Source organism: Callionymus lyra, chromosome 10, assembly GCF_982586985.1.
Source record: "Callionymus lyra chromosome 10, fCalLyr1.hap1.1, whole genome shotgun sequence".
Taxonomy (NCBI): domain Eukaryota; kingdom Metazoa; phylum Chordata; class Actinopteri; order Syngnathiformes; family Callionymidae; genus Callionymus; species Callionymus lyra.
Window position 1 is genome coordinate 26071502 of NC_141827.1, and position 26478 is coordinate 26097979.

The 26478-nt window shown below is 38.5% G+C and overlaps 1 protein-coding gene across 3 annotated transcripts in view; it reads right to left on the bottom strand.

Moving 5' to 3' along the window:
* The window catches only part of pax7a (paired box 7a), a 52346-nt gene extending 26710 nt beyond the window's left edge, over window positions 1–25636 (bottom strand). The window contains exons 1-5 of one of the 3 annotated variants that reach the window (XM_087800971.1): window positions 25100–25636; window positions 23832–24067; window positions 22794–22923; window positions 22474–22602; window positions 1564–1763 (exon numbers count right to left, since the gene is read on the bottom strand). In XM_087800971.1, coding sequence (XP_087657097.1) covers window positions 1564–1763; window positions 22474–22602; window positions 22794–22923; window positions 23832–24067; window positions 25100–25184 — 780 coding nt within the window. In that variant the 5' untranslated portion in view covers window positions 25185–25636. Of the gene's footprint in view, window positions 1–1563; window positions 1764–22473; window positions 22603–22778; window positions 22924–23831; window positions 24068–25099 lie in introns of all 3 variants that reach the window. The other 2 variants (XM_087800970.1, XM_087800972.1) reach the window with 2 other exon arrangements.
* Between the last annotated feature and the right edge of the window lie 842 nt (window positions 25637–26478).

Here is a 26478-nt window from a genome sequence, read left to right on the forward strand (position 1 = left end):
GGTATCTTGGTTTAATCTCAAGTTTTTAGGGACAATGCCGTATTATTGTGTTGCTTTAACAAAGCTTGTTTTAACCCACTGCCTGTGTAGAAGGTAATTCCAGTCACATTCCCTTTCTTTGCTTGAGTTGAGCCAAGTGAGTTGGCGGTCTGATCGTGAATATAATGGGGGAAAAAAGCTTTTATATTGGAAACTAAGAGTTGTGTAAACCACCACGCACCCTTCACGGCGTGGCATGTCAGTCATTGAGAGACAGTCGGGCACACTGGTGATAACAAGACAGCTATCAGAAGTTACCGAGGCTTAACTCCAGATTCAAAAAAGCCATTTTAAACCATTGCTCCCAAGTTACAATAAAACAAATTCCCTCACTCACCTTCCGTCGCGTCTCACTGTTCAGCCTGTTTTGGGAATCATTGTTCGGTCTAAGAAACATTCTGAGATTTCAGCTTATGCTGTAATCCTAATACAATGGTGTTGAGTGGAATTATGTTTAAGATGCTCACAGGAAGAAAAAAAAATCAATGGAGTCCATAATTCTCTGAGTGAACCTTTTGTTGGTGTCTATTCAAAGTAGTCTGAAAGACACAATGCCATCGGAAGGGAAGTTTATACTCCATTGAGAGGATGGTACCCTCGCATGGTGGACATCTCCAAGCATTGCCAAGGAATTGCGATGATTAATGCATTTTTTAAACGGTTGTGAAAAAAGGGTTTGCAACACTTTTTATATAGGAACATTTCTTCTATTTTTATTTCTTGGTCAAATTGACCTTTACTTATTTCTGTGTTTTTATTACATTTGATAAAAATATATCTGTTGTAAGTAAGTAAGAAAGTTATTTATATTTATAGAGTTGTCCCTTATATATTTACCTCAGCCAAGGAGGTCATGAGTCTTCACGGGCACTGTGTGGTGCAAGGAAAAGTGGGGCTTTGCTGTTAACTATTTTCTTTTAAAAAAAATGTTTCAAATGACATAGGTTTATTACATTTTGGTTAATATTATTGGATTAAAATAAATTACAGTATAAGTGTTAATGAGTGGCTATAACTAGGTTTAGGGCGGTTTTCCGTTGTTTAATATTTGATACCAAGCTATACAAAACAAAACATATGAAAGGTTATACAAAGAACTGGGTGTTTTATTTAAATTTGGGTTTGAGAAATATTTCTATTCCAAAATTATGATGTAAATTTCCGAAAATACTTAGTAGTTTAGAGTTTTTCACTGATAATCTAAGAACAAACCTTTAGCAAATTGCTGTACAAAAAAGTTTTAAAAGGTTGAACTTGACTTTGCTAGAGCTTAAGAATTGAAAATCATAAATGAGGGTTAATAAACTGTAAAAAGTTTTGTGTTATTAACATGAGATTTCTGGTGAGCAAGATCAGACTTCAAGAGGAATTTTTGGAATGTGTTATTCAGTGTGGTCCGGCGAAGAAGAATGGAGGCGAGCGGTGAGACCTCTTCAACAGACACATATGTTGTGATTGGAATGCGTGCCACTCACTCGCCAGGAAATATGTGGTATTTGTTTGACCAAAAACTGAGTATCTAACCTGCACTCTGGCCTCGGTGAGTTTGGTCCTCTGAGCCAGCTCCTCTCTGGTGTAGATGTCGGGGTAGTGCGTCCTCTCGAAGGCCTTCTCCAGCTCCTCCAGCTGCTCGGCCGTGAACGTGGTGCGACTGCGTCTCTGCTTCCTCTTCAGCGGCAGATCGGGCTCCGAATCCACGTCCGAGCCGTCATCTGTGCGGTTACCTGAGGGGTAATATCGAAAAAGAAAAACGAGAGAGAGGGGGGAAAGGACACCGGGTCGTATGTGAGATCACGGAATTGAAAAGAGCAACTTCAAAAAGCTAAAATGTGTTTATATGTGAGGCGAAACAAATCAGGAACCAACGGCTTTATCTGTATTATCAACAGAGGACAGGCAACGCTGGGATTCAAATGACAGCCTCTCCTCTCTGAATATACAACTGTAAGAATATTATCTTAATCTGTGGATATTTATTTAATATAAAAAGAGGCCCTGGTACACAATCCTGCCTCTCGGAGGGGCCCTGAGGAAGTGAAGGCAGAGGGGGGGGAGAGGGAGTGGGTAGAAGGGTTAATCTGCATGGGCCACCTTGCTGCTCTTCAGCCCGCCTTTCTCTCGCAGTGGCCCAGGGCTCCCTCGCAAGTACACAACACCAGTGTATGAAAACACAACACAATATCACCATTCAACCCCGACTGTTTCCGTCTGCTGTCATTAAATGAATTAGGACACATTTTACACGACTTTTTAGGCTTTCAACGTAGCGGGATTTCTTCGCTCGAGGAACAGAGATACAGCAACAAAGCGGCACAATCCCGGCCGACAGGGGAATTTTTGACAGCAAATACGCATTACCGTCGCACATTAACATTATAACTGAATTTAGAAAATTGCATCATTTTCACCTCCTCTGCACGTCTATTCAAACTACATGGCCCTTTTCATTTCATGTCATAAAATTTCTACTTTCATAATTTTCCTTTTTTGAGACAGTGACAAGGCGGCGTGATGTGCCAGCGTCGCCGCGGGGCCCGACTTGGATTGCATCACGCTCGGTCCAGAAAAGTGTGGGAGAGGGGGAAATAAAAGAAGATATTGAAGAGGAGCGGCGTTTGAAGAGATTCAAAAACGAGAGTCGGTAGAGCTCTTCGCAGCCGGAGCCTCGGCGCTCACCTGGCTGGCTTTTGTTTTCGCCGCTCTCTGTTTACAGCGTCGCGGAGTGGACAAAAGAATACTCGACGCTCGCATCCCAATAACAACTGTGAGAACAAAAGAGCAACAGAGCTGGCGGAGACTCAAGGCCAGCTCGAGAGTTTAATTAAACAAGGCATTATGGGATTATATGGAGACTATCATTACGAGGCCACTCTACCAGTCGTCTTCGAACATTTTTTTTTTCTGTCCCCCCCTGAGCTGGTGCTCCGTGATTCTCTGTGGATTACACGTGGCCGCAGGACATGAGGCCGCATTCATTAAATCAATTCTTCAGTCTCGTCCCTTTTTAATAAAGATTGATTCTTGAAGACTCGGCAGCCGAACACCCTTGAACATACAAAGTTGGATATGTACATACGCCACATATCCCTTTGTTGGTTTCTTGGTGAGGATGCGGACGGGGCCATTTGCCGGCTAACTCGGCGTGACGACACTTGAGACCGGCCCCGGGTCGACCGAGGATCACTTTCCAAAGTCACCCCGGCGCGTTCTCTACTGGGAGACGAGGGGCCTCGGAAAGAAGACGCCGAACTCCTCGTCTCTTCCAACGGGCCATTGTTTGTTCTGTTATAGTCTTAGCGAAATAAACTCCTTCAGCGATCTGTGTCACATTTAGCATGCTATCAGGCTAATGAGTACTAAACCTCTACAGACAATAGCTTATGCTGGTGCAGCTCTGCTAAGCCCACCCAAGCCAACACATCTGTTCTTGTACATGAACCACAAGCACAAGGTCAGCCCGTAATGAGGGGGGAATAGGAAAAACGGCACATGGTGGAATAAGCCAACTGGGACTGTGGTTCAATGTGAAACTCTTAATCTATGTCCTAATCAGGGGACTTTACTACGCCTGATGATATTGTAGCACTAATGCCACGACAGATGAAGCAGCTCGGACGCCTTTTGTCATTGAATGAATCCAACATAATTCCAGGACACACATAATTGGGGGCATGCAAATAAACATCTCTATTAGCAACATTGCTAATTCCAAGGTAAACATTTAGTTCATGTTTATGTTTTCTCACCATTTTAACGTACTACACTAACTAGTACTGAATACTAAATGTCATAATCATATTTATTAGAAAATTAATTTTATTGATATTTCTTTATCAGCTACTGAAGTTATATAGGTGATAACATTTTTTAGCCATTTTTTTTGCGACATAAAAAGCATTTTTACTAGATGCCCTGTAAGCATGGTGCCTATTAGCTAGTGTCTAGCTAGCATCACAAAGCTAACTTTTGAACTGATCTATTTTATCTAGATGGCTTGTTAGCATGATGCCTATAAGCTAACATCTAGCTAGAATTAAAAATCTAAGTTTTGAACTGAAGCATCTTATCTAGATGGCCTGTTAGCATGGTGCCTATGCAACGTCTAGCTAGCATCACAAAGCTAACTTTTTAACGTTAACATTTTTTATCATGATGGCATGTTAGCATGATGCCTATAAGTCAATTTTTAAACTGAACCATTATATCTATGGCGTGTAAGCATGGTGCTAGCTAAAAATAATTTAATAATAACAATTTTAATAATAATTTGCAAGTAAATGCTTTTATAATTGTATTATGTTGCTATCAGTCAATTGAATCAAATACAAATCATAGATATTTCAGATTGTGTTTTTTTGCCTAACATTAAATTTCAATTGAAAGATTACCTTTTTTTAAATTACTCCTTTACTGACTTTACTGACATTTAAACCAACTTAAGTCAAAATTAAACGTGTCTATCTTTATCCAATATGAGTAGAAAGAGCTTTGAAATATATTTCATTGTAATCATTTCTTTAGTCAAAACATTTTTAACATTATTTTATTATTATACTTTTTTTTTTCTCGACACCAGCCGATTCAATCGTTGTAATTCCGTTCATGAGCAATTCCACTGGTTAAACATTCAATCGTGTGAGGAATGAAAAGTTTCCCTCAGGGGTGTCGAGTTCAATCCCTTAATAGTTGCCTCTGCACAAATAGGTTCACTGTGATTAGACATGTGTATAATACAAGTGCAGCCGTGGAGCTCAGGAGGTGCAGGCGCAGATAAACCTCTCTGGTCTCATTATTCCTTGTCCAATTACGATCTCATTACGTGCCATGATTGCAGGGGTGAGCTCTCCTTCAAGGGCCCTCTCAGGTATCGATTGAAATTCAGAGCCCGTACAGGGGAAGGGGATTAATTCGCTTATCGCTTTGTTTGTTTGGTTGTTTTATTAAGAAAGGAAACAACACTGGCTCAGTCCTCGGCAACTGACACCTTAATTAAGTCATTCATTTGATTTTATGTGTGATTTTATCCAAGTTACACAATAGATCTATCATCAAACATATAAAAGACACTAATATTGAAAACACTAGTGTTCAAAGAAGGTTTCTTGATAGTATTATACAATTATATAAAGAGACTTAAGCATAACTAGAAACATACGGCAGTTCAAAGGAATAAACGACATTAGCGTCCGTTGTTTTTAAAAGGTTGGTTGGTTCATAGTTTTAAGGTGACTGATGCTCCGCCGCTGACCTCTCAGACGAACTCCACACACTCCAGATGGAAACCTCATCACCAAACTTTCTCCTTGTTCTCTTCCATCTGTTCTTCTTCTGACTACATCGTCCACGCTATAGCGAAAAAATGCTGACCTCATGCCGTTTCAAGACAACTATCAATCCATCAGCGTTTAAAATATCGTCCATTTCATACTAAGTACCAGGAAAAAAGATCAACTTTAAGGACAGAAAAGTTGAATAAATCTGTTGGGATTTATTTAAATATTTAGTGGCGCTTTAAAGAATCATCTTTCTGCTCACTAAAGCTGTTAATAAGCAACTTGTTTTTAGATGTTTTGGGTATTTTAGTGAAATAAAAGTACATGTTGAGCCAGTGGAGGAAATGAAAAGTTAAAAAAGACAAAGAGTTGAACTAAACATTTTGAGTTTAACAAGTAAATCCATAAATGTATCTCAGCCACTAAAATAATTAAACAATATAATAATAATGGATATATAAAAGTTGCAAAGGCTCCAAATCAAAAAATCTAATTTCCAGATAGAATTGACTGATACTGTTCATCCTTAGACCCTATTCTTGATTACTGTGTGTGTTGTGCAGGCAAGTTCTGGATAACCATTGCCACCTGCTGCCCAAATTAAATCATTTTATTTAAAATATTAATAGCATTAATTAGATCATTAAAAATAGAAAAAAATAAAATAATATATCTGAATGTTTTTTTTAGTTTAAACTTTTTTCGGTTAGTTATAGAAGCCCCGTAAGGGCAATATTTATTACAGTTTTTACTCTACAAAGTTGATAGAAAGAGTATTCCAGAATACTTGTGTCTCGTATAACAGTGAAAGCATTTATCAAAGGGTAATGAACACCAAAAAAAAAAAAAAATTCTATAACAAGATGAAAATCGTCTTCTGGGATCGATGCGTCTCTGAGTCGTCAGTCCCAGTCGTACCCCATGGCCTCAATATCAGTCATACCTTTGCAAAGTGAGCGAGGCAGAGGGACAAAAACAGACGGGGCTTTGGCAGTGCAGCATTAGCTCATAATGGCTCATTTTGAAAAGCATATTAGTTCCAGCATAATTACAATCAGGCCTCGCGCTCTGTGTTTTGCAGGCATTCACGGGACCAGCCTCTGAGCAGCGAGTCACACCAGTTGACTGTGACTGACAGCAGATTTAGTTGAAAAAAATCATTTATTTCACCCACGGGACAAAAATAACACGGCGTCTTTTCTCCCTATTTATGTTGACTTGTTTATTTTGTGCCTACCTTTTGTCGTAGTTGATGCTGCAATTATACTTTTTGTCAGTCGGAGGGGGTTGAGGGGGGGGCAGGGGGTATCAAAAGGCCTAATTATGCAAACAGGCCAGTGATAAGAGGCATCTGCCTGAGATGGGATCTGCTATCTCTGACATGCATCTGTCTCCGCTGCTCCAGGCCTGCATATAAACAACCGCTGCCTGTCCTCGGGTCTGCGTGGAAACTCAACCCACCAACACTGGAGCGGAGGGGATGTTTCGGGGGCGGCGGAGGGGAGGAGGCGGGGGGGGTATGATCGTGCCGCAACATCAAATAACTAACAACTTCTCGATTTGCATTTTTTTTCCCAGAATGGCGTTCGCTGTTTAACGCACATGCTTGTTCATCCCAAAGGGGTTGCCAAGTTGAAGGCGACGGCATTTACCGACGGATGTGTCTGAGATATGAAACCCCCGTGTGAATACAAGATAGACCAGGGCGATAACTGAACACAGATCCTCTATGAATAATCTTCTGCTGTAGTTATCTGCTCCGCGAGAAAGAAAAACAAAAACAAACTCGGAAAAAGTGGGCATAGCCCGAGTTTATATATTAGATTAAAGTATTGAGATAAGCATATTAAACAATTTTCAAAAAGGCAGCATATGTTTACTTTGCTTGGTTATCTCTTTCCCTCTGGTTCTGCCAATGACCCTCTCAGATTACTTTAAAAACGTATCATTCTAGTCGGTTTTTACCGAACATGCCATCGCACTGTGTCGCTATAACAGAAGAACCTTGAAGTTGAATTTATTTTAAAAATATCTTCACCTGAAAATAGTCAAAATGGTGGAATAGGTCAACATCAGGCTAGATATTGGTTTAACAAAACCCTTTACTTTGAAAAATATTAAATGGGTAGACCGAACGTATTCAGAATTTATGGCTGTACGTTATTTTTTAAATGTGTTATGAGGGAGATAAATAATATTTTCAATAATAATAGAATTATAAATAAAAGCTTAGATGTTGGGGAAAAAAAGGTATAACATTTAAAAATCAAATGAATAGACAAACTGAGGTGGTGAATTTAAACTGTAAAAATGTTTACGAAGAAACATTTTAGTTTTCTTCTGCAGTAACACATAGTTTTAAGTAAGATGCACGCACACAAATGTGAAAAAAAATACCATTCAAACTAAAATAAAATCACCTTCAGGCATTTCCTCACCTACTCTAATACTTTTCACACTCACTCATCACCTCTCAGTGAACTCATCTTAGGAAAAAGGCTTTTCTTTTTTGCTTTCAAAAACAATTTGATTTATTAAAATCCTTCCTATCGTTCAAGAGTTATTGTCCTAAAAGCGTGTGTCACTCTTGATGCAGGCGCAGAAGAAGCTTGTCTGTGTTTGGACGGCGCCGAGTGCTGGTAAATAAGGACAATTTCGTGAGCGTCGAGCTAACTTCTGGATCGGATAGAACTTCCAGATGTTGAATCCTGACGACAGCAAGTGTGCGCCACAATATCAACTTCTTTAACTGATTCATAAATAGTTTAGAAACTATTAAATTGTCTCACGTTTACAAGAGACATGACGGTTCTATCGTTGGATCGTCAATTTCAATTCATACAGAGTTAGACAGAATATTGATGGACAGTAGACAAATGATGTTGTGCGTAGAATCAAGTCAAACGTGAAGACAAAAGAAGAGATGGAGAAAGATGGGACGCTCTATCATCTTTGGCTCACAACAAACAAGTAAACCCCCTTTTCCCTCTGTCCAAAGTGGCAAGAAAGTTGGGGGGGTTCTGAGGGAGACTCAACTGAAATGAGAGGAGACAGAGGCAGCGAGAGCGATGCTCTTTCATAGCCGCTGTCATATGGATGACGGCGCGTCCATGAGTGCGTACGCTCACCTTCAACAACAGGGTGTTCACTGGGCCTCCCGGGCCTTTTCAGCCCGGAGAGAGGAGCTCCTCGGGGGGCCATTAGAGCATGAATAGGGGCCTGACAGCCCTGTGCGGCTCCGCGGGGCATCCATAAATGCTGACATATTGACTCCCCATGCCTAAGCACCGCCCGAGTGTGAAAACATGGAGCCGTGGATTTTGAATGAGAATGAATCTGAAATAATGAATGTCTGCTTTTGTACAGAGTCACATTGATTAAGTAATGACTCTGAAGAGAACATACATGTCATTTTCCACTGAGGCATGTGTGATATTTACCTATATGAGTTAATAAAACTTTTATTCTTAATGTATTTGCACTAGTAACTATTCTTGAGTGTTGTCTATTGTTATCGAACTCGGCAAAGTTTCACTCCTTTTACAAGTTATCCAACATTTCTTTCGCACCTTTGGTCTAAACTTTTGTGTCCAACTTTGAGACACTTTTCTTAGAAAGAGTTTTGTCACATTTAACTTGTCGCCTCGACGGAAAGTCTTTGGGTCTTTGCTAATTGAGGTCACAGTTAAAGTAATGAAATTAACAAAGAACGCCAGAGAGAAAAAAAAAGAAAAGCAGCCCTATGGGGGTCTTTGCCAAATGGCACCGGAGCAAGAGTCGTGGTCCCCCAGCTATGAATGTTGGAGGGGGGGTGGGGGGGAAGCTCTGAAAACCAACTCAGGAAATCAAACAGTAACGTCTCAGGGCTACGAGTCGAGGTATCCTGAAGGAACAAATCATTTTCTCAACAAAGCCAAAGAGAGATTAACGGGGAACAGTATAGGATTGCACAGCGGACGCTTTTACACGCCCAAGGGTGGTTTTCTAATTTTCTGGACGAGGCCGGGCAGCAAATATTGCAGAAAAGTTTATGATAGAAGGGACGGTGAAGAGGAGCACAACTTTTTTTTTCATACATATAAAGAATGACTTCATTATTAGCTAAAAGTTCAAAGAAAAGTCTGGTTGTTTTCTTTCATTCACAGCGATAAATAATTGGGAAACATCACAGAAACGCTGTGGTAATCTCCACGCCACGGAGTCACCGAACACATTTAAAGATATTAAACCCTGCTCACTTTTTTCACGGCATTGTCGGTGCACAAACTGTTAAGATCCAGCGGCTCCATGTATATAATTTAATGAATATTTCTCTAAAGAGCTTTTTCACAGTGCTTTGCTGTGCTTGGCATTAATTTGTCCACATCGAAGCGGCTGTAATGTGGCACAGTAGCAAAAGCTTTTTTACACTGAGACTACATATTCCCCAAGGAGAGAATGACTGACGATGCAGAAATAAGCCCATTAGTTGAAAATGGGCGACAACATTGGTAAGTTGTTATTTTGTCGGCGCGGACAGGAGCTCCTCCCCACTGTTTGGACAACCGCTTCCACGTTTAAACTTGGAGAGGAAGAAAAAAAAAAAACACAATTCTGATTTGTAACACTCTGGGAACATGTTTATTGTCCTTGTAGTCGTGGTGGAGAGAGAGAAGAAAATAGGGCCAATTAAAAAACAAATGAATATTTGAGTGCGACACAGATCAAGAGCATATAATGTGAAATGTTCTGGCCCTAAGTAGCATCGGCTAATGGCGATTTTTAAACTAGCAGACCATGGTCAACGTCTCTCATTCATCACCGAGGGAGGCGAGCGTTTGGCCACGCTGAGCTAAACGTAATTACTGTTGCACATTATGTGGGCTATTCCTGTATTGTAATAAAATTAGCCAGAAATGCTTTTTGTCTTTCCTAATGCAGCTCCATGGTAACCAGCCGAACCGACATAATGCAACGCACTGTCCCGATCCGTGCCAGCTGTCAGACTCTGACAACCCCTTCCTTGGCAAGGCAAATCGGAGGGAAACTAAGTGTCTTTCAATAAAATTACGTCCCTGACCTGTTCGTCTGATGCACCGTTTAACGTGGACACGACGAAGCCGCACACGTCCAGAGGTGTTCGTTTACTGGATTCATGCGCTTTTATTGTCGGCCCGGGCAACAATGGCTTAATCACCGAGACAATTCTGACAGAGGATCTGTTGTTATTACGCAGATTCTACCAAATTATTCAGACAGGCGGGATGGATTGTTGCTGTTCAAAAAGGGATCCCGCAATATCCTCCGAGCCAATCTTAAATTTGATAGTGTAAAATATGCATTCATTTAAATAGGTTTCTCATTAAGGCGGCTTGAATACAACGCATTTGGTAATTAAATCGGACGTGTATTTATTGCCTATTAACTGCCTGTTTTATTTTTATTACGCACATTAAAGGTAACCAGACACTTAACGCCCGTTATATTTTACAAACAAGTCTATTAAACTACACACATCAAACCTTTTTTCTAACCAACTATAATGTATTTGTTTTCTTTTTTTTAATATCATGTATAAACAAATTAACCACGCTCGTTGAAAGTAAAGGCTGTGTTAGCTGTAATTTTCTTTTTTTTTAGTTACTGATTAATATTATATAATATATAAAATATTATGTTAATATATACATTTATATATATTTAACAAGGGTGCAGTACAGGTGTTACATTTTTATGAAAGGTTTTCAATTTTCAATCAGGGTAAATTTAGAGTTAATGGGGTCTAAACTTTTTTCAAAAGTCAAGTCACAACAATGAAAAATATTTTAAGGTTTTTCTCTTAATACAGATGTTTTTATGATCAGAATTTTATTTAGCTGTTTTAAAGCGTTAGTTATATGTAAACCAAAACTACGAAATATTTAATCCTTGTGTTATCTCAGGGTCAAGGTGACCCGAAGGCCTTGAAAACAAATGTCTTTGTGGTATCCCTTGTGTTGTCTCAGTGTCGAGGTGAACGGCCTCCACCACTGCATATACTGTATATTTATGGAAGTCATTTAAACATACATTTTTAACTCTGGTTAAACATAGCCTCTTTTAAATAATTTAATTTAATTGCGTTCACTTTACTCTGTGACTTTAAAGTTCCTGACTCGAGAACCTGACCTGTAACCACAGCCTGACTTTGCTTACTCTCAATCTATTCCCTTATTTCATTGCAACTCTTACAAGCCAATACACCAGAAAAATCCTCCTGTATATTCACGATGTTTCACTATGTAACCAATTCATGAATCCACATTTAAAATATAACTAAGTTATCGTGTGAGTGTTGAAAAAAAGTGATTATTATGAATCACATTTATTATTATTAAGTTTTTTTATTTTGTTGTGAGCCATACGTATAAATGTATTATATCATGGGTCAGATCTACCAAAGAAAGGTAGAGAGAGTTGAAAAGTATTATATTTGTTTTATGGATTTTTTTTCTTATAATTTATTTATAGTTTTTTTTGTTGCAGTTAATTGCTGGTTTAAAAGCTCGTCGACGATTTTACGTGCAGTTTCTGACAATAGGAGTCAATGTGGTTCAGTTATTTACTTGTTTATTGCCTTGTTAAGAGCGGCCGCCTCAAGGTTTATATTTTTCACTGAACCCATCTATAGAAATGTCTAATCACGACAAAGGCTTTCCCATTTTAAAAAAACCCTCTAAACTCGTCCACTGCTGAGGACACTTGTCTTTCCTCTTGGCGTGACTGGGAATCAACAGTGAGAGCTGAATAAATGGCCTTTAAGGAAAAGGAAAAAAAAGGGGGAATTGCTGCTCCTGTCGTGACACTCCAGCTACAATCCTCATGTCATCTCCTACTCTCCCCTATTTCCTCCGCTCGGTGTTGGACACTCGTGTCTAATGAAGTTGAGGGTCTGTAATCCCAGAGGGCTGATGTCGCCCCCCACCCCACCACCACCACAAACCCTCTCGGCCCTGATGGCGAACTCGATGTCCACTATCGATGGTAATATTAACCAATCAGGATCCATTACTGCGCACAGTGAAGTGGCCACTGCCAGAGAATCGGCGGTCCCGGGGACCCCCCTCTGAACTAAATTGGATTCCTAATGCGGCCCACAGATGTTTGAGAAGTGAAGCAAAACAATGGAGCAGAAAATAAATACTCCAAAGCCACAATAATGACTCCACTTGGTAAACTAACACAGTATTGATCGTCGTCTTCTTCTTGTTTGTTTAGAAAAGCCTCATCCCGGCTAATAGCTGTCTGAGAGTGTAATCTCTCCCTTGTCCTCCCCCTCCTCTCCTCCCCTTCACAGTCCCCCATTATGTGGCTCCTTTCACTGCGTCTCAAATAGTTTAGGTTCAGTGTCGCGCTGGGGTACGGGGCATGGGACCGAGGACCAATTGTTTGCTAATGTTGACACCTGCCAGAGCAGGCTTGGTCTATTTGGGGCCCGCCAAGCAGAAAAAAAGTGGATGCTCCCCCTCTTTAGCGAGATTAAGTGTGGGTTGCTGGGGTCACAAATCACTGGACTCCCTCTGATGTTGCGGGGCACAGAGCCAGAGACAGAGAGGACTAAAGGGAGAGCTGCAGAGGGAGGGACAGAGGAGGGAAGAGGGATAAAGAGTGACAGTCTATTGTTTACCATAAAGGACGAGAATAATGTATCTTCTTGTGTCGGAAAAAAAAAAAAAAGAAATGGAAAATCAACACGTTGCTTGGTATAAACAGATTTGGAAACTCATTTTCTGAACGATTAGTGTGATTTGGAAAGCTTTCCCTTTCTGAGATTCAGCAAATTACCAGAGTTTGTGTTTGTGCCGGCGACGTTCTCTCGCTCAGCGGCAGTCGGAGTGGAATGAAGCGACTTAAAGAGCGCTTTTCATCTCCATGCAGCCGCATATTCAAAGTGTAATTCCGACAACTCTTGTCTCGATAAGAAGACTTTGAAGCGTTCGCCATATGATTCGAATCTCTTTTCACATGAATTCAGTTTTGACTGATTCACCTCTGCGGCGTCAAATCAATGAAATAATGAAGAAATGTACGTAGAATAAATCTTCTCTCGTCGCTCTGGTCGAATCCTACAAGGGCAACAGGTCAGACCACACGAGTACACAAAACAAATCTAAATTAAATTTTTTAGGATTATTGATCTAACAAAACAAAACTCATGAGTCTTTAACTAAATGAACTTGGAGGCCACTACCCTAAACTAAAATCATCTCATGCGATGTGGACGATGTTCAGTTATTTCAGCACTTGGAAGTGAACAGCATGAACTTTTTCCCATCGTTTTTTTGGCCTCTTTTATTTCATCACATTGTTGATTAACAGTTAGTATTTTAAGTTTTGGGCTGTAAAGTGTGTTATTGTGTTTAGATCGTGACAAACAATCAGAAATTCGGACTTCCATGTCTTAATTGTTGTTCTGAATATATAAGTATAAGTTTTTTTTAAGAATGGTACTAATATCTGCTTGCATCAAAGGTACAATTCTTGATAACAATTATTCGGATATTATTATTAATATTACTCATTCAGTGTTTTATACTGCACTGATACATTTATTACGTTGGTATGCACTCATGAACATTTGGCAGGCCATAGAATATAATTCCACGTTAGGTAAAATTTAGATGTAACAGCAGTTCACGAGAATATTAAACATACATTAATATCATGATTTTTTGCAGTAAAATACTGAATTTCCAATCCTTTAATGACATGGAGGAGTTTAGGGAAACGTATGGCAAGCATGTTGACTGTTTATACTGGAGCGTCCTGAGCAACAAAGCAAATATATCTTGTATTTTTTCTCTTTTAAGGTGATAAAATCAGTTTGTACTGCTCACCACAGATCTATAGTATAAACGGTATAGCACTGCCAGAGAGTTGCCCCCCCGACACCCCTCCAGTGCTCTGCAGATGTACATTTATGCAGCAGGAGCAGCGATGTGAGCAGCAGCAGAAGCTCCCTCGCTTTCTCTCTCTTCTTAAGTGCTGCTGTCCAGCCTTATCGTGTCAGTTTGAAGGCCCCCATTCAAAAGTATTCATGCATCTGCCTTTGAGGCACAATAGCAGCTAGTTTATAAACTGTCTGCCCCGGCAGCCAAAGGCTTTAGTTCACATTGTTTTCATCCCCTTAATAAACTTTTTGGAGGAGTTCATCAACTCGCCTGAATAGGCCGTGCTGCAAGTCTCCAAGACAGAAAATAACAGACCTTTTCTCCTCCCTTTTCTTTCTCTCGTCCCTTTCTAGTGGCTGTTCATCCAACAATTGCGAGGGGAGGGCTGTCAGACATCACAGAGCTGCCCCCTTTTTCTTTTTTTTGTGGCAACACAAGCTACAAAAAAAAGGGCTTTTAATAAAGGGAGAATGTGGCGTTTAAAAAAAAGGAAGAGAAAACAATTGTTTGGTTTCCTTTTGTTGGTTTGGGCAGACACATAACTTAAGCTGCACAATGGATTTCGACACTTTTCTTGCATGAGTTGAAGATACATGTTGGATAATTCAAGTTAATTCTTTACTTAAGAGAACCATAGGACGGACCAGTTATGTGGCGTATAAGTGTAATTTATCTTTTTATTTTGTTTTCCTTTTTACTTGGTGGAAATTTGGTGTGAAAATGATAATTAAATTAAAATTAATTAAATAATATAATATAAAGATTCAAACAGATTTATATGCTGAGAAAATGTTAGTAAACAATAAAATATCTTTCTCGAAAGATCACTATAAACTTTTATTTTCTCGTCCATGTCAATCACTGAGGACACCTGTTAATTCTGGGCCATAAGCCTTCAATCCGCGCTCCTACTTTTTAAACTCTGCGGTTCAAGAATGAGCCCAACTTGAAAAGTCCCTAATAGATGTCTGTTATAATTAATTTCATACCCAATTAGGACGAGGCTGCGGCTCACGCTGTTTGTTTAGCTGGACGACCATAATTGAAGCTATGGAGGAGAACCTTTGGAAATAAAAGCTCACAGCGGTCCATTCAACAACAACTCCCTACCTCCCACCCCCTCCACCATCCGACCCCCAGAAAAAAAAGGGCCTTATTGGCTGCCCCCGGACCACCACCTACTGTTTCCCACCGATGCACCCGCTGCATTGGAACACCCTAATTAGATGTGACAAGTTCAACGAGCTGGTTCCAGAGGAGGAAAAGCTGCTCAGGTTATGATTTCCGAGTCAGACCTCGAGAGGGAATCAGAGGACAGCTGATTCCTGTCACACCCATTCATCTTCTTCCAGTCAATTAAGCATCAGGGCTCACTAAACGATGGCTATTTAGAGGGGGGGACACATGGCTGGCGCGAGGGGAGACAAGATGTCAAAAAAAACACACAATAATTATAGGAATAATATTATATAAAAGTTATTTTATGTAAGATTTAATGTTATTTTAGGTATCAAAAATAAATATTATTTTTTAAGCTTTTATTTTATGGGTGCATTTTTACTGTTAAAAATGTAGAAGATGAATTTCATCCAGCATGTTCATGTTTGCAGCAATTGTATGTGTGTATAATAAAATATATTTCTTCATCAAAGTTATTACAATTTTATATATTTTATATATTTATATATATATATATATATATATATATTTAAATAAATTAAATAATATAAAATACATTTGGACTGTATAATACAATCATCTGACCATATACATTATAATTTAAATGTATATATAAATTACATTTTCTGTATTTATTTTTCAGGTTTAAATAAAACAGTATTACATCCCATACATGATGCACTTGAAGAACCTGACCAGCGAGACACCGAACTGGGCCAGAGCTTCTCTTTGCAGGCTGGAAAAAAAAGTGTGTTGCGACTCCAAGTGAAAGAAGGAAGTTGAATAATTGAGATTCTCTATTTACTTTGGACGTCGGGGCCTCCGGGGCGCCGCACCGAGCTCCATATAGTGAAAATTGGCAGAATAAAAGACAGACCGAAATGAGAGACACCCTACTGTTGTGACAGGATACCTGGAGGGCGACGCTTCCTCTTTAATTTGTCTCGTATGGTAGGGTAGACCCCCAACCAGACGTCAGATCCTCCCGAGTCTGCGTAAGCCATTTAAGTGGTGGATGTGCCATAATTAAATATCAAATAAGAAATATGTTATCGGCCCTGTTGTTATCGCCTTATTAGCAACAACATCTAGAATGAGGCGATCAGAAGTCGCGGGCTAAACAAAGGGGCACCTATGGGCTTACAGCTTACTCCAGATATGTTGGTGCAGGAAATGTTAACCTTGAAATGCTACTATCAGCGTCTAACAATGTGTGATCATAACCCCATAAATGAGGGGAGAAATTGAATCCTTTTAAGTTATTAAGCAGGAAAGGATTATAAACTGGTCTTTATAAATGAGCTAGAAATCCCCATGTCTTCCTCTGTACACTTTCTAAATTCCCCACCAGAAGCTGGAGAGGGAAGATTGCCCCCTTTCAAGAGCCCCACAAGAGATGGAAAAACCATTTTTGTGCCCAGATAGGGAGTCGTCCCACATGGTAAGCACCACTTTAATTAATAGACAGCCCTGAGAGGTATCACTGTCAGCAGGGATAATGGCGGCAGAGCCAGTGTTTGTGCTTCCATGAATATTTCAGATGTGATCAAAGTCAAATGCCAGCACAGAATGAGTTTAAGCCTACTACTTTTTTTTTTTTTTCTTTTTTTTTAATGCTGTCGAAACTTAAGCTCCTGACAGTGAGACGTCTGTGGTGTGGAAGGCCTACCAGCCCAGAGTCTCTCTCTGAGGCGTCACTCACCAGCACTGGCATGATGCAGGTGCTGTCATCACCATCACACCCAGAGTTATTCAGGCCTGGAATGTTATTTTTTAATTCAATGATATTTGTATTTTTCAATTCAATGATATTTGTTTTTCTTTAACCTAATTATACGTTTATTTTTTATGATTAAGTATTTCATTTGAATCGCCTTCTAGTTTTTTACTATGTTATTATTTTTATTTTGTTTTATGTGGGGTATTTTTTACAAATTAAAATCGTTTCCTAAAATAATACCAAATTGTTGATATTAAGAAAAAAGGAACACATTTTATATTTACACTATTTATTTTTATTATTATTTTTTGGTAATTTTATTCGAATTAAGATATTTATATTAACAGTTATATATATATATTAGAATTTGATTCATGGCATCATCTCTCAAAATTTGGGTTCGAGTTACAATTGTTATGCGGTCAATTTTCTTGGTTCTCGTACATTTTCTATTTGTTACATTTTATCGTTTAAATATATCACCAAAAATTTAAATAATTGTTGTTGTTTGTGTTTTGAAAAAGAAAAAAAAGCTAATTTTATATTCCTTTTTAATGTTTATTTAAACATATTTGATGTGTTTTTTTCAACTGCATTTTGGAAATTATTTGAACGTAAGTGTTTTTTGTTTGTTTTATCCGTTTAATTTAAACGTCTTTGTATCATATGATTATCTATTTCTCTGCGTCTCTGCCAGACTGAGATTCCATCCAGTGGTGATTGTGATGCAGAGATTCTCTAGCCCAACACTTCTGATAAACCTCCTGAAAATAAAGGCGACAGGAAGCTGAGGTTACATATTCCACATAAGTCAGAGTTTCTTTGCTGGTGCAGATTAGACTGTAGGCCTTAAGCTGCAGGATGCTCCATTCACTTGGCTCCACTGACATCTTTCTCTATTTTCCTCCCATGAAAATGTCTAAATTTAGCGCGTTGAGACTTTGTTGGTTTGCTGTGTATGTGCCAGTGAATTTCTAAAATATGGGTTAGCACCAATACCCAAGAGTAAATTGAACTTTAATATTAAAACAAACAGAAAGAGTAAAGATTGAGGATAGAAGATATTTTGGCTACAGATCTCTTGTAGACAAACTTGTAGCCTCTTGTTCAACTAGCTTTGCAGCTAACCTCAAATTAGCATGATATAAAATGATCAAACTGTTTTATTTGTTTTTTGTTTTTTGGGTGGATGTAAAACATAAACCAAATTTACACAAAAAAGGTGACTAACTGATCCTTCAACGAAATGTCTGAATACAATGATTAGCTGAACTCTTTATATTTCTCACATTTTTTCCAGTAGAACCATAATTTAAAAACGTGTAAAAACAATGTAAAATTCATGCAAAAAAAAGCAATCGCAAGCTAGCACTAAAAATATTTGGTTAAATGAGAAATATTTTGAAGAAGACGAAATGCTAATGCTATTATTTTGGCATAAATAAATCTGGGCTGCTTGGCTCTAGTGGCTGCCTCCGCAACCCAACGTCAAAGAGAAGCGGAGAAAGATATGGACCTGATATTATTTTTACTTTTTTTTTTACATTTTAATTCATCAACACCGTTTGTATTTCCTATTTTAATCATTATCTGAATACGAACTATTCTATTTCAATATTCGAATATTATAATTAATGTTATTAGTATTGTTATTATTACGATTATTATTCCTGGATCACGGCAGCTCGCTCTTAAGAGTCTCAGGCCCACCAACTCCAGTGGCTGTGGCTCCAGTGGCTGCGGGGACGGGGGAGGTTAATCCGAGTTTAATGCAGTGAAGCGCAGCGCAGGGTCTGGGCTATGATGGGTATGTTATCTCTGCCCAACATTTGGGTCTCCCTCAATTTCCAGCCCAGCCAAATAGCTGCGAGAAAGTGCAGATGGAGTCACTCTCAATGCCTGAGGAAAGAGCGTTATTAATAGCTAAATAACTTCGCCATACTTTCACTGAATCTCTCTCTCACACACTGTTCCAGATGGATTTGTTTGAAGTGGTCTCCCGCTTCATTCCCCTGTCCTTCCTCATTCAGCACGGCTTTACACCCGAAATATAACTACATTATATTACCATACACTTAGTGGGAGAGGGTGTGTGTGAGAGAGAGAGAGAGGAGACGATATTTCATCACAAGAAGGCCAGCGTTTGGAGAAGAGTCTCGCCCTGCGCGCGACATCATTGTAAAACACAGCTGGAATTGACGCGCATAAAGCAAAAACAAGCCTTTTTTTCGATTAGGTGTAAATTACACATAGGATTTAAGCAAGGGGGGAAAAAAACGACATTTGACCGCCTTTTTACACCCGTCCTCATCCCTCTCTAACACCTCTGTCACTGGTGCGCCCGGATAGTCTGAAATAATCCCATCTGGCATCTGTTTAATTAGATAGAGCAGTTCAGGTAATCCCGCGATTTGCGCGAGTGTCCGTCGTCTGTCGCTCAGACTGTTTAGTGCGTCAATAAAAATAGCAGGATTTGGAGCAGCGTTGATAACCGTGCGCGTCATTTTTTTTGATGGACATTTAAAGCCTTAAAATTAGAAATCACAAATTTAAAAAAAACACCTGCGACTACTTCTGTAAATAAACTTGAAAAAAAAATAAACGATAATCTAAACCGGGGAACAATCTCGCTCAGATTAAACGACGGGATAAATCCTTCATGTCACCACTAATAAACAAATAAATAAATTCTCACAATCTGGATAATATATATTTATATATATCTCATGAATTTTGCGCCCAGGGCGAGCCACTGTGAGCTGAGATGAAAGTGAAAAGAAATAAAAGGCTCCATTTAATCTGCTTTAAAAGCTCCTCTCTCTCTCTCTCTCTCTCTCTCTCTCTCTCTCTCTCTCTCTCTCTCTCTTTCTCTCTGCACATCATCGTGGAGTGAGAGGCTGATTGGGGATAAATACATTTCCTAACATGCCTGCGAGCTATTACAGCCCGCCACGAACACACTCACCTATTCAGCGATCATGCTTTCCCTGCGCTTACTCTAATAAGTATTAACATTATTAAGCGCCATCCGGGGTGTCGCGGATCTCGAGTGCGTCGACGCACAAGGGGGCGCGTCTTTTTATAGCCGCGTAATTCTCTTCCAATTAAAAAATAAAAAATAACAGCAATGCATATTTTTGCATTAAGACAATGATATTTAAAAAGAGTTAAAAAAAAAAAACCTCATCGAGTTGTTGCGCGTCAAACATTTGGGAACAAAACGGTGACATTTTTTCTCTGCTGTGACAGAAAAAGAAAAACGCTTTCACGCTATCAACCGATTCCACTCCAGCGGGCCATTATATTATATTACAAAACTATCTAGCAGCGGGGCGTACTGAATAATTCATCTCCTTTTATGTGTCTCCTCGGCCTTTGTGCCCAAAACTTTTCTCTCTCTCTTTCCACCAGATTTTTTTTAAAAGAAAGAAAAAGGACGTGTCCGCGCCGCGCTGCACTCCAGGATTTGCTTTCTTCACTGGAGAAAAGCTTCAATGGCGAAGGTTCAAGTTCGGACTCCTTTTTTTAGAGGGGGGGATGTGTCTCTTTTAAAGTGGGTTTTTTTTTTTTTTTTTTTTACGTCAAGTAAGAGTAGGAAAGAAAACTAACGACGCGATTGGGCGTCTGCGTTGAACAGCGCCGTCTAGAGGATAATATTTGAGATATGAAGCCATAAATCAAATAATCCCGAATTGCTCTATTTGCTCTCTGGATGTATTTTTTCATGCAGTTTCCAGCGTTACAAATCCCCAAATTGACTTAACATTGAAAATTATTACTTCCCCGCCGACACAATTAAAGTTCCCCTTTTACGGATGTGACGTATTTCCGGCCCTCTAATTATAAAGCAGACACATTTACAAATAAAAGCTACTTGAAATAAAGGTTTAAATAGTTAATAATTGACTGTGAATAACAAGATATGTCAACATAAATAGAAAAAAACGGTTAATTTAAAGGTTTATTTTTTTTAGAGTAAAAAAACAACAACATCAACTTGTCTTTACATCGATGTCAATCCGTATCTTAAACGAACCAGTCGTTGATGGAGCCAATAAGATCATTTTAAAAAATGGGGGTCGACCACCTTGTAGCAGAAACCAGAGCAATATTTACTGACAAAATATTGTCGTCCTTTAAAGTCGAACATTTGTGGATTCGAGCTCAAGGTGTGTTGTGGCACCGACATTCCAATGGTTTTAGTTTCTGGGCCTGGTTTGTCTCCTAATAATATGAATAAACATGAGCAAAAGTAAAGGTGGATTTTTTTTTTTTTTTAATAATAATTCAGTATCAGTCGTGGTAACGGTAGATGTCGCATAGAGGGTATTCCAGTTCAACAAAAAATGAAATTGAAATAAATTCATGACAAGTCGATGCATTTTACGACAAAACTAAAGATTCCATATCAACTGAAAATAGTTACAGATGGTGACGATGATGATGATTAAGATGATTAAGATGATGATGGAAAACCTTCACATAGATGTATGATAAATACATCACGACATCTACATTGATCTGCTGCTTTATTATAAAATCACAATTATAAAATAAAAACAAATCTAAATAGACTAAATGACATTGCCAAAAAATATTAATAATGTGTTTTAATCAGAATTTATCACTAACTAAAACGAGAAATACTTTTAATTAAAGTTTATTTCAGTTAAAAATACTATTTATTCTTATAATTATATCGGTTTTAGTGGCATTGGTACAGGAATACTACAACTATTACTTAATAATAATAGAAAACTCAATACAATTTACATAATATTGTGTACTACACAACATGTTGCGCAATTGTTAGCATTGCAAGCGGTTAAATATTGAAATCAGAAATAATGGAAAAACAATCATTTAGATTCAAATTCAATCACGATTTCGTTTGTCAAATGAAATAATGGAAATAAATAAATGCTACAGTAAATAAATCATTATGAATATATTTGTTGGTTGTTATTGTGTTTCTTGACTAATTGTTTGCGTCACGTGTGTTGATTTTAACTGCTGAAAACCGCGCGGTAATAACGCGCAGCGCAGACTTGTCAGCTCGCTGACATCGATTGTTAAATGGGTCAACTGTCACCCGTCGTTTAAAGCCAGTTAGACCAGTGAATGGAGAGGGGGGGGGGAATTTGCTACACAAATTAATTTGGTGCAGTCGAACACCCCTCTGCCAAATCTCTCATAAATAATGAAACAACTGCTGGCGCCCAGTTAGGGAGGATGTGGAGCTATTTTCCCAAGAGGGCGTCGAAGACCGAGGGAGCATTTAAACCATTACAAGCAGAGTTTGTAGCATGTGTGAGGAGAGAAGAGATCTCAGGGCCTGCTGCTGTTAACTTACATTTATCACCGAGGATGCCATCGATGCTATGCTTTGTTTTCCTTTCTCCATCTTCATCCTTCTTATCACAGTCATCCTCGTCATCTTTTTTGCCAAATCGGGCCCTCAACACGCGGCTGATGGAGCTCACTAATGGCGACAGAAAGGTAAACGGGTGATTAGCCCTAAAACCCATCACAAGAATCCTGGCATGCATTTGCTCTCAAAATAGTAACAAAAGTTTGTCAATGTGTGTGTGTGTGTGTCTGCTGCTCGCTTGAGTCTGTGGCTGGAATTAAGGAGAGAAATAAAAATCAGCAGCTTACCAGATGAAGCCTCACCTGAAGGAACTGTGCTTCTGTCACACACCCCGTCCTTCAGCAGCTTGTCCCGGATCTCCCAGCTGAACATACCCGGGTTCTCACGCTTGTACTCCTCGATGCGCTTCTCCACGTCTGGAGTGGCCACCTGCTGTGAGTTCGAGGAGGGAAATAAGTCACGTTTTTTGCTCTTCATTTTTTTTCTGCCGCAATATTTACATTTTTTTTATTAAATTATTGTTAAATGTCATAATAAAATGAAAACGTCCAAAATCGATATAATTAACTAAGTTATATTATACGTGACGTTTTTTTTAAATACAATAAATACATCTGTGCTGTACTGAAGATTTTATTTGATACCATATTACATTTTTTTTTTATACTAGTATCATTTTTTATATAGCTTTATAGGGGTAAACATACGACACCTTTTCCCCAAAATATCTAATAGATAAAACATTCAAGATAAATTATATTCTACATTTTTAAGAATACTATTATCCATTTGATGTACCTTTATGTGGAAAAAAAACAAATACCCCAACATATTCTTGTATTTTAAACAACTCAAAATGCTAATACAAAAAACTATGTAAAAAAAAAAAAAAAAAGTTAAAATATTAATTTAAATTCGACGCTTAATAAATGTTTTCATTAGTTGAATTTGGACAAAAATATTACATGTTTACCTTAAACTTTATTATAATAATAATTTTCTTTACATGTATTAACACGCAAAAACATCACGTTACTGAAGCACATTATTATTTTATATATGATTTATACCGTAAAATACAATTAATTTTCAGAAGCAAATCAAAATATACTGTATATCTGTTTAATTTTCCAGTATTGTATCATACATTTAATTTCAATTTTAATAAAAAATATAGACGGAATGAATCAGCTTCGCTGTTTTATCAACGTGTTTCTGACAAAATAAAAATCCATTATACAAAAATAAAATAAATTATTTAACGGTTGTTTTTTTTAACTAAAAATGAAATGACAATAATCTTATCTATCGACCAATCATGTCGTCTTCCCTCCACTTACTCTGGGTTTGCTGCCTCCGATGGCGCCGGGGCGGATGGAGCCGGTCTCCTGGTACCGGCACAGGATCTTGGACACGCAGCCGTGAGACACGCGCAGCTGTCTGGAGATGACGCAGGGTCGGATGCCGTGGTGGGCCATCTCCACGATCTTGTGCCGGATGTGGTTCGGCAGTGGCCTCCCGTTGATGAACACGCCGCCGAGCTGGTTGACCCTCCCCTGACCCAGCGGGGTGGACACTGCACCACAACAACGACACGTCAACAACAACAACAACACAACGTCTCGCCGGTGACTCACAAGTCAACACTCGGCCCTTCGCCATCCAATCTGACGGCGAGAGACTCTCGACACTTTCCAACCTTGATTATTCCTAGTCATGCTGTCCAAATATTGATGTGATCCTTTGAGCCTTCTCTTTGCCGTGTGTGTTATTGCCATTTCCAGCAGCAGGACACTCCAACTAATCCCGCGCGGTTCTGCTGCCGCTCACTGCGGCCCACTTGAGCACGAACCGGCCGTAATGGTAAAAGTGTTTCCATAAATGCATGCAAATAGGAAGTGGTGTGCTCGCGAGCGTCCATATGCTCGAGACGAATTAACAGTTAGATTGCTTTTTTTATGTGTGTGTGTGTGTGTGTGTTTCTTTTGTTGTCAAAGTCAAAGCTGCTGCACGTCTGAGAATTTTTCGATGATTGTAAATCATCTGTCATCATGACATCGAAGCATCAAGCAAAAATTAAATATGTATCAATCATGATAGGTGTGTATCAGACAAACTATATTTTAATACAATGTACGATATTTTTAAATTCCGTTGCAAGTATTTTATCAATAAAAATGTTTACATTTCAAGCTAAATATTTTTGAATAACGCAAAACTGTGCAATTCTTAAATATATTATTTTAATATTTAATAAAGAGTCGTTATGTTTACTAAAACAATCAATGTCAAATATTAGATAATATATTATATTATATTATATTATATATATATAAGTATGTGTAACTATTTAAAATCAAAACATTAAAAAATGATTAAATATATGTATAATTTATATCATAAATACAAGAGAGCACGACAAATTAAATAATCATTAAATATTAAGGTTTCTATTTTTTGCCAATGATTTTCCTAAAAATATATATAAATTAAATTTGATTTTAGCACAAATTATTTATTTATTTGACATATAAACGGCCCTGAATTTTTCACATGTCGATGTCTATTTTTTACTCTTCGATCAACAAGGAGTTATTTTCGGTCTTACCTTCCAAAGGGAAGCCGGTTCGAGGGTAGTTCTGGCCCGGTGCTGGACGCACCATTCTAGGCATTGTTCCTGGTAAAGTAGCCATCCTGCAGCTACTCGATCTGCACCCAAAAACCTGCTCGATGCTGCTGCTGCTTCTTCTTCTTCTCGTCGAAGTCCAAGTGTTCTACAATGCTGTCAAATCCAACACCCAGACTGGACACTGTGGACTAGCTCTATCTCAATCCACCCCCCCAAAAAAAACCACACAAGTGATGCTGCGGAGGTGACCCAGAAATAAAAGAGAGGAAAAGTTTGATTGGTAATGTCTGGCAGGAATGGAGTGATGAAGCGGTGTTCCCTCTGGTGAGGAGTGGGCTCAGTGGGCTCTAATGTCTACCGGCTGCGTGGAACTAGTTTAAGTGGCCAACTTTGCTGCTCGTCGTGGGAGGAGACAGCAGTTGCTCCCATAGGCTGCTGCGCTTTTCTTTTCTGGATGAAAGAGAGTGGGTTTATCCTGGAGCTGGTGGACCAATCAGAACCGCACATTCCTCCTCTAATTCACTGACGAGCTCCCCTTCCTCTCCTCACCCCCGACACACACCATCATCACACTTCCCTCCGCCCCCCCAGTAAGACCCAACACAGAACCGGTTGGAAATGTTAAATGTTATTTCTGAATCCAGCCTGTGTTGCTCAAAGGCATTCAGCTGCTCAACCTGCAGGCTTCGACTTGTTTTTTTTTCTCTATATGAATAAAATTCACTGTTATTTTTTAAATCAATCAATTGTTTGAATCAAACAAAACCCAATACCAACAATTTATAACAAAACAATAATAAAAGTTATATACAGATGTTGATTCTTTTTTTTTCTTTTAATGTATATTCTCAAGACTAAAAAAAACGGGGGGATTATTTTGAAATAAAATTGCTCTTAAGTGTCACGAATGAATTATTTAAAAAAGAAGAAGAAAACTCAAAAAGATTAAATTAATATACATGGAAATCCTACCAAGTGATTATTTATCATTAAACGACGTGTTGCTAATATTTAAATCGATAAAAAACATTTTAAACTTTTATTATTTCATATTTAATTAATTCATGTTTTAATATAGGTATTTCTCACTTTTTACGCTAAAATATATACGATATTTGTACTTGTTCCGCATAAGTACTTGTTTAAAAATGTATTTAAGAAATGATTAGCTATAAGTAATTTAGTTAGTAATTTGTCAATACATTTCGATTGACATATACAGATAAATGAAATTAAACATCTAGAAAAATATGTTTTAAATGTTGTTGTTTTTTTAGTTGAGGCTTATTGGGGTTTTTCATTTTTTTAATTTGAATTCCATGAAGTAACGCTTAGTTTTACATTTTTACTTACAATGT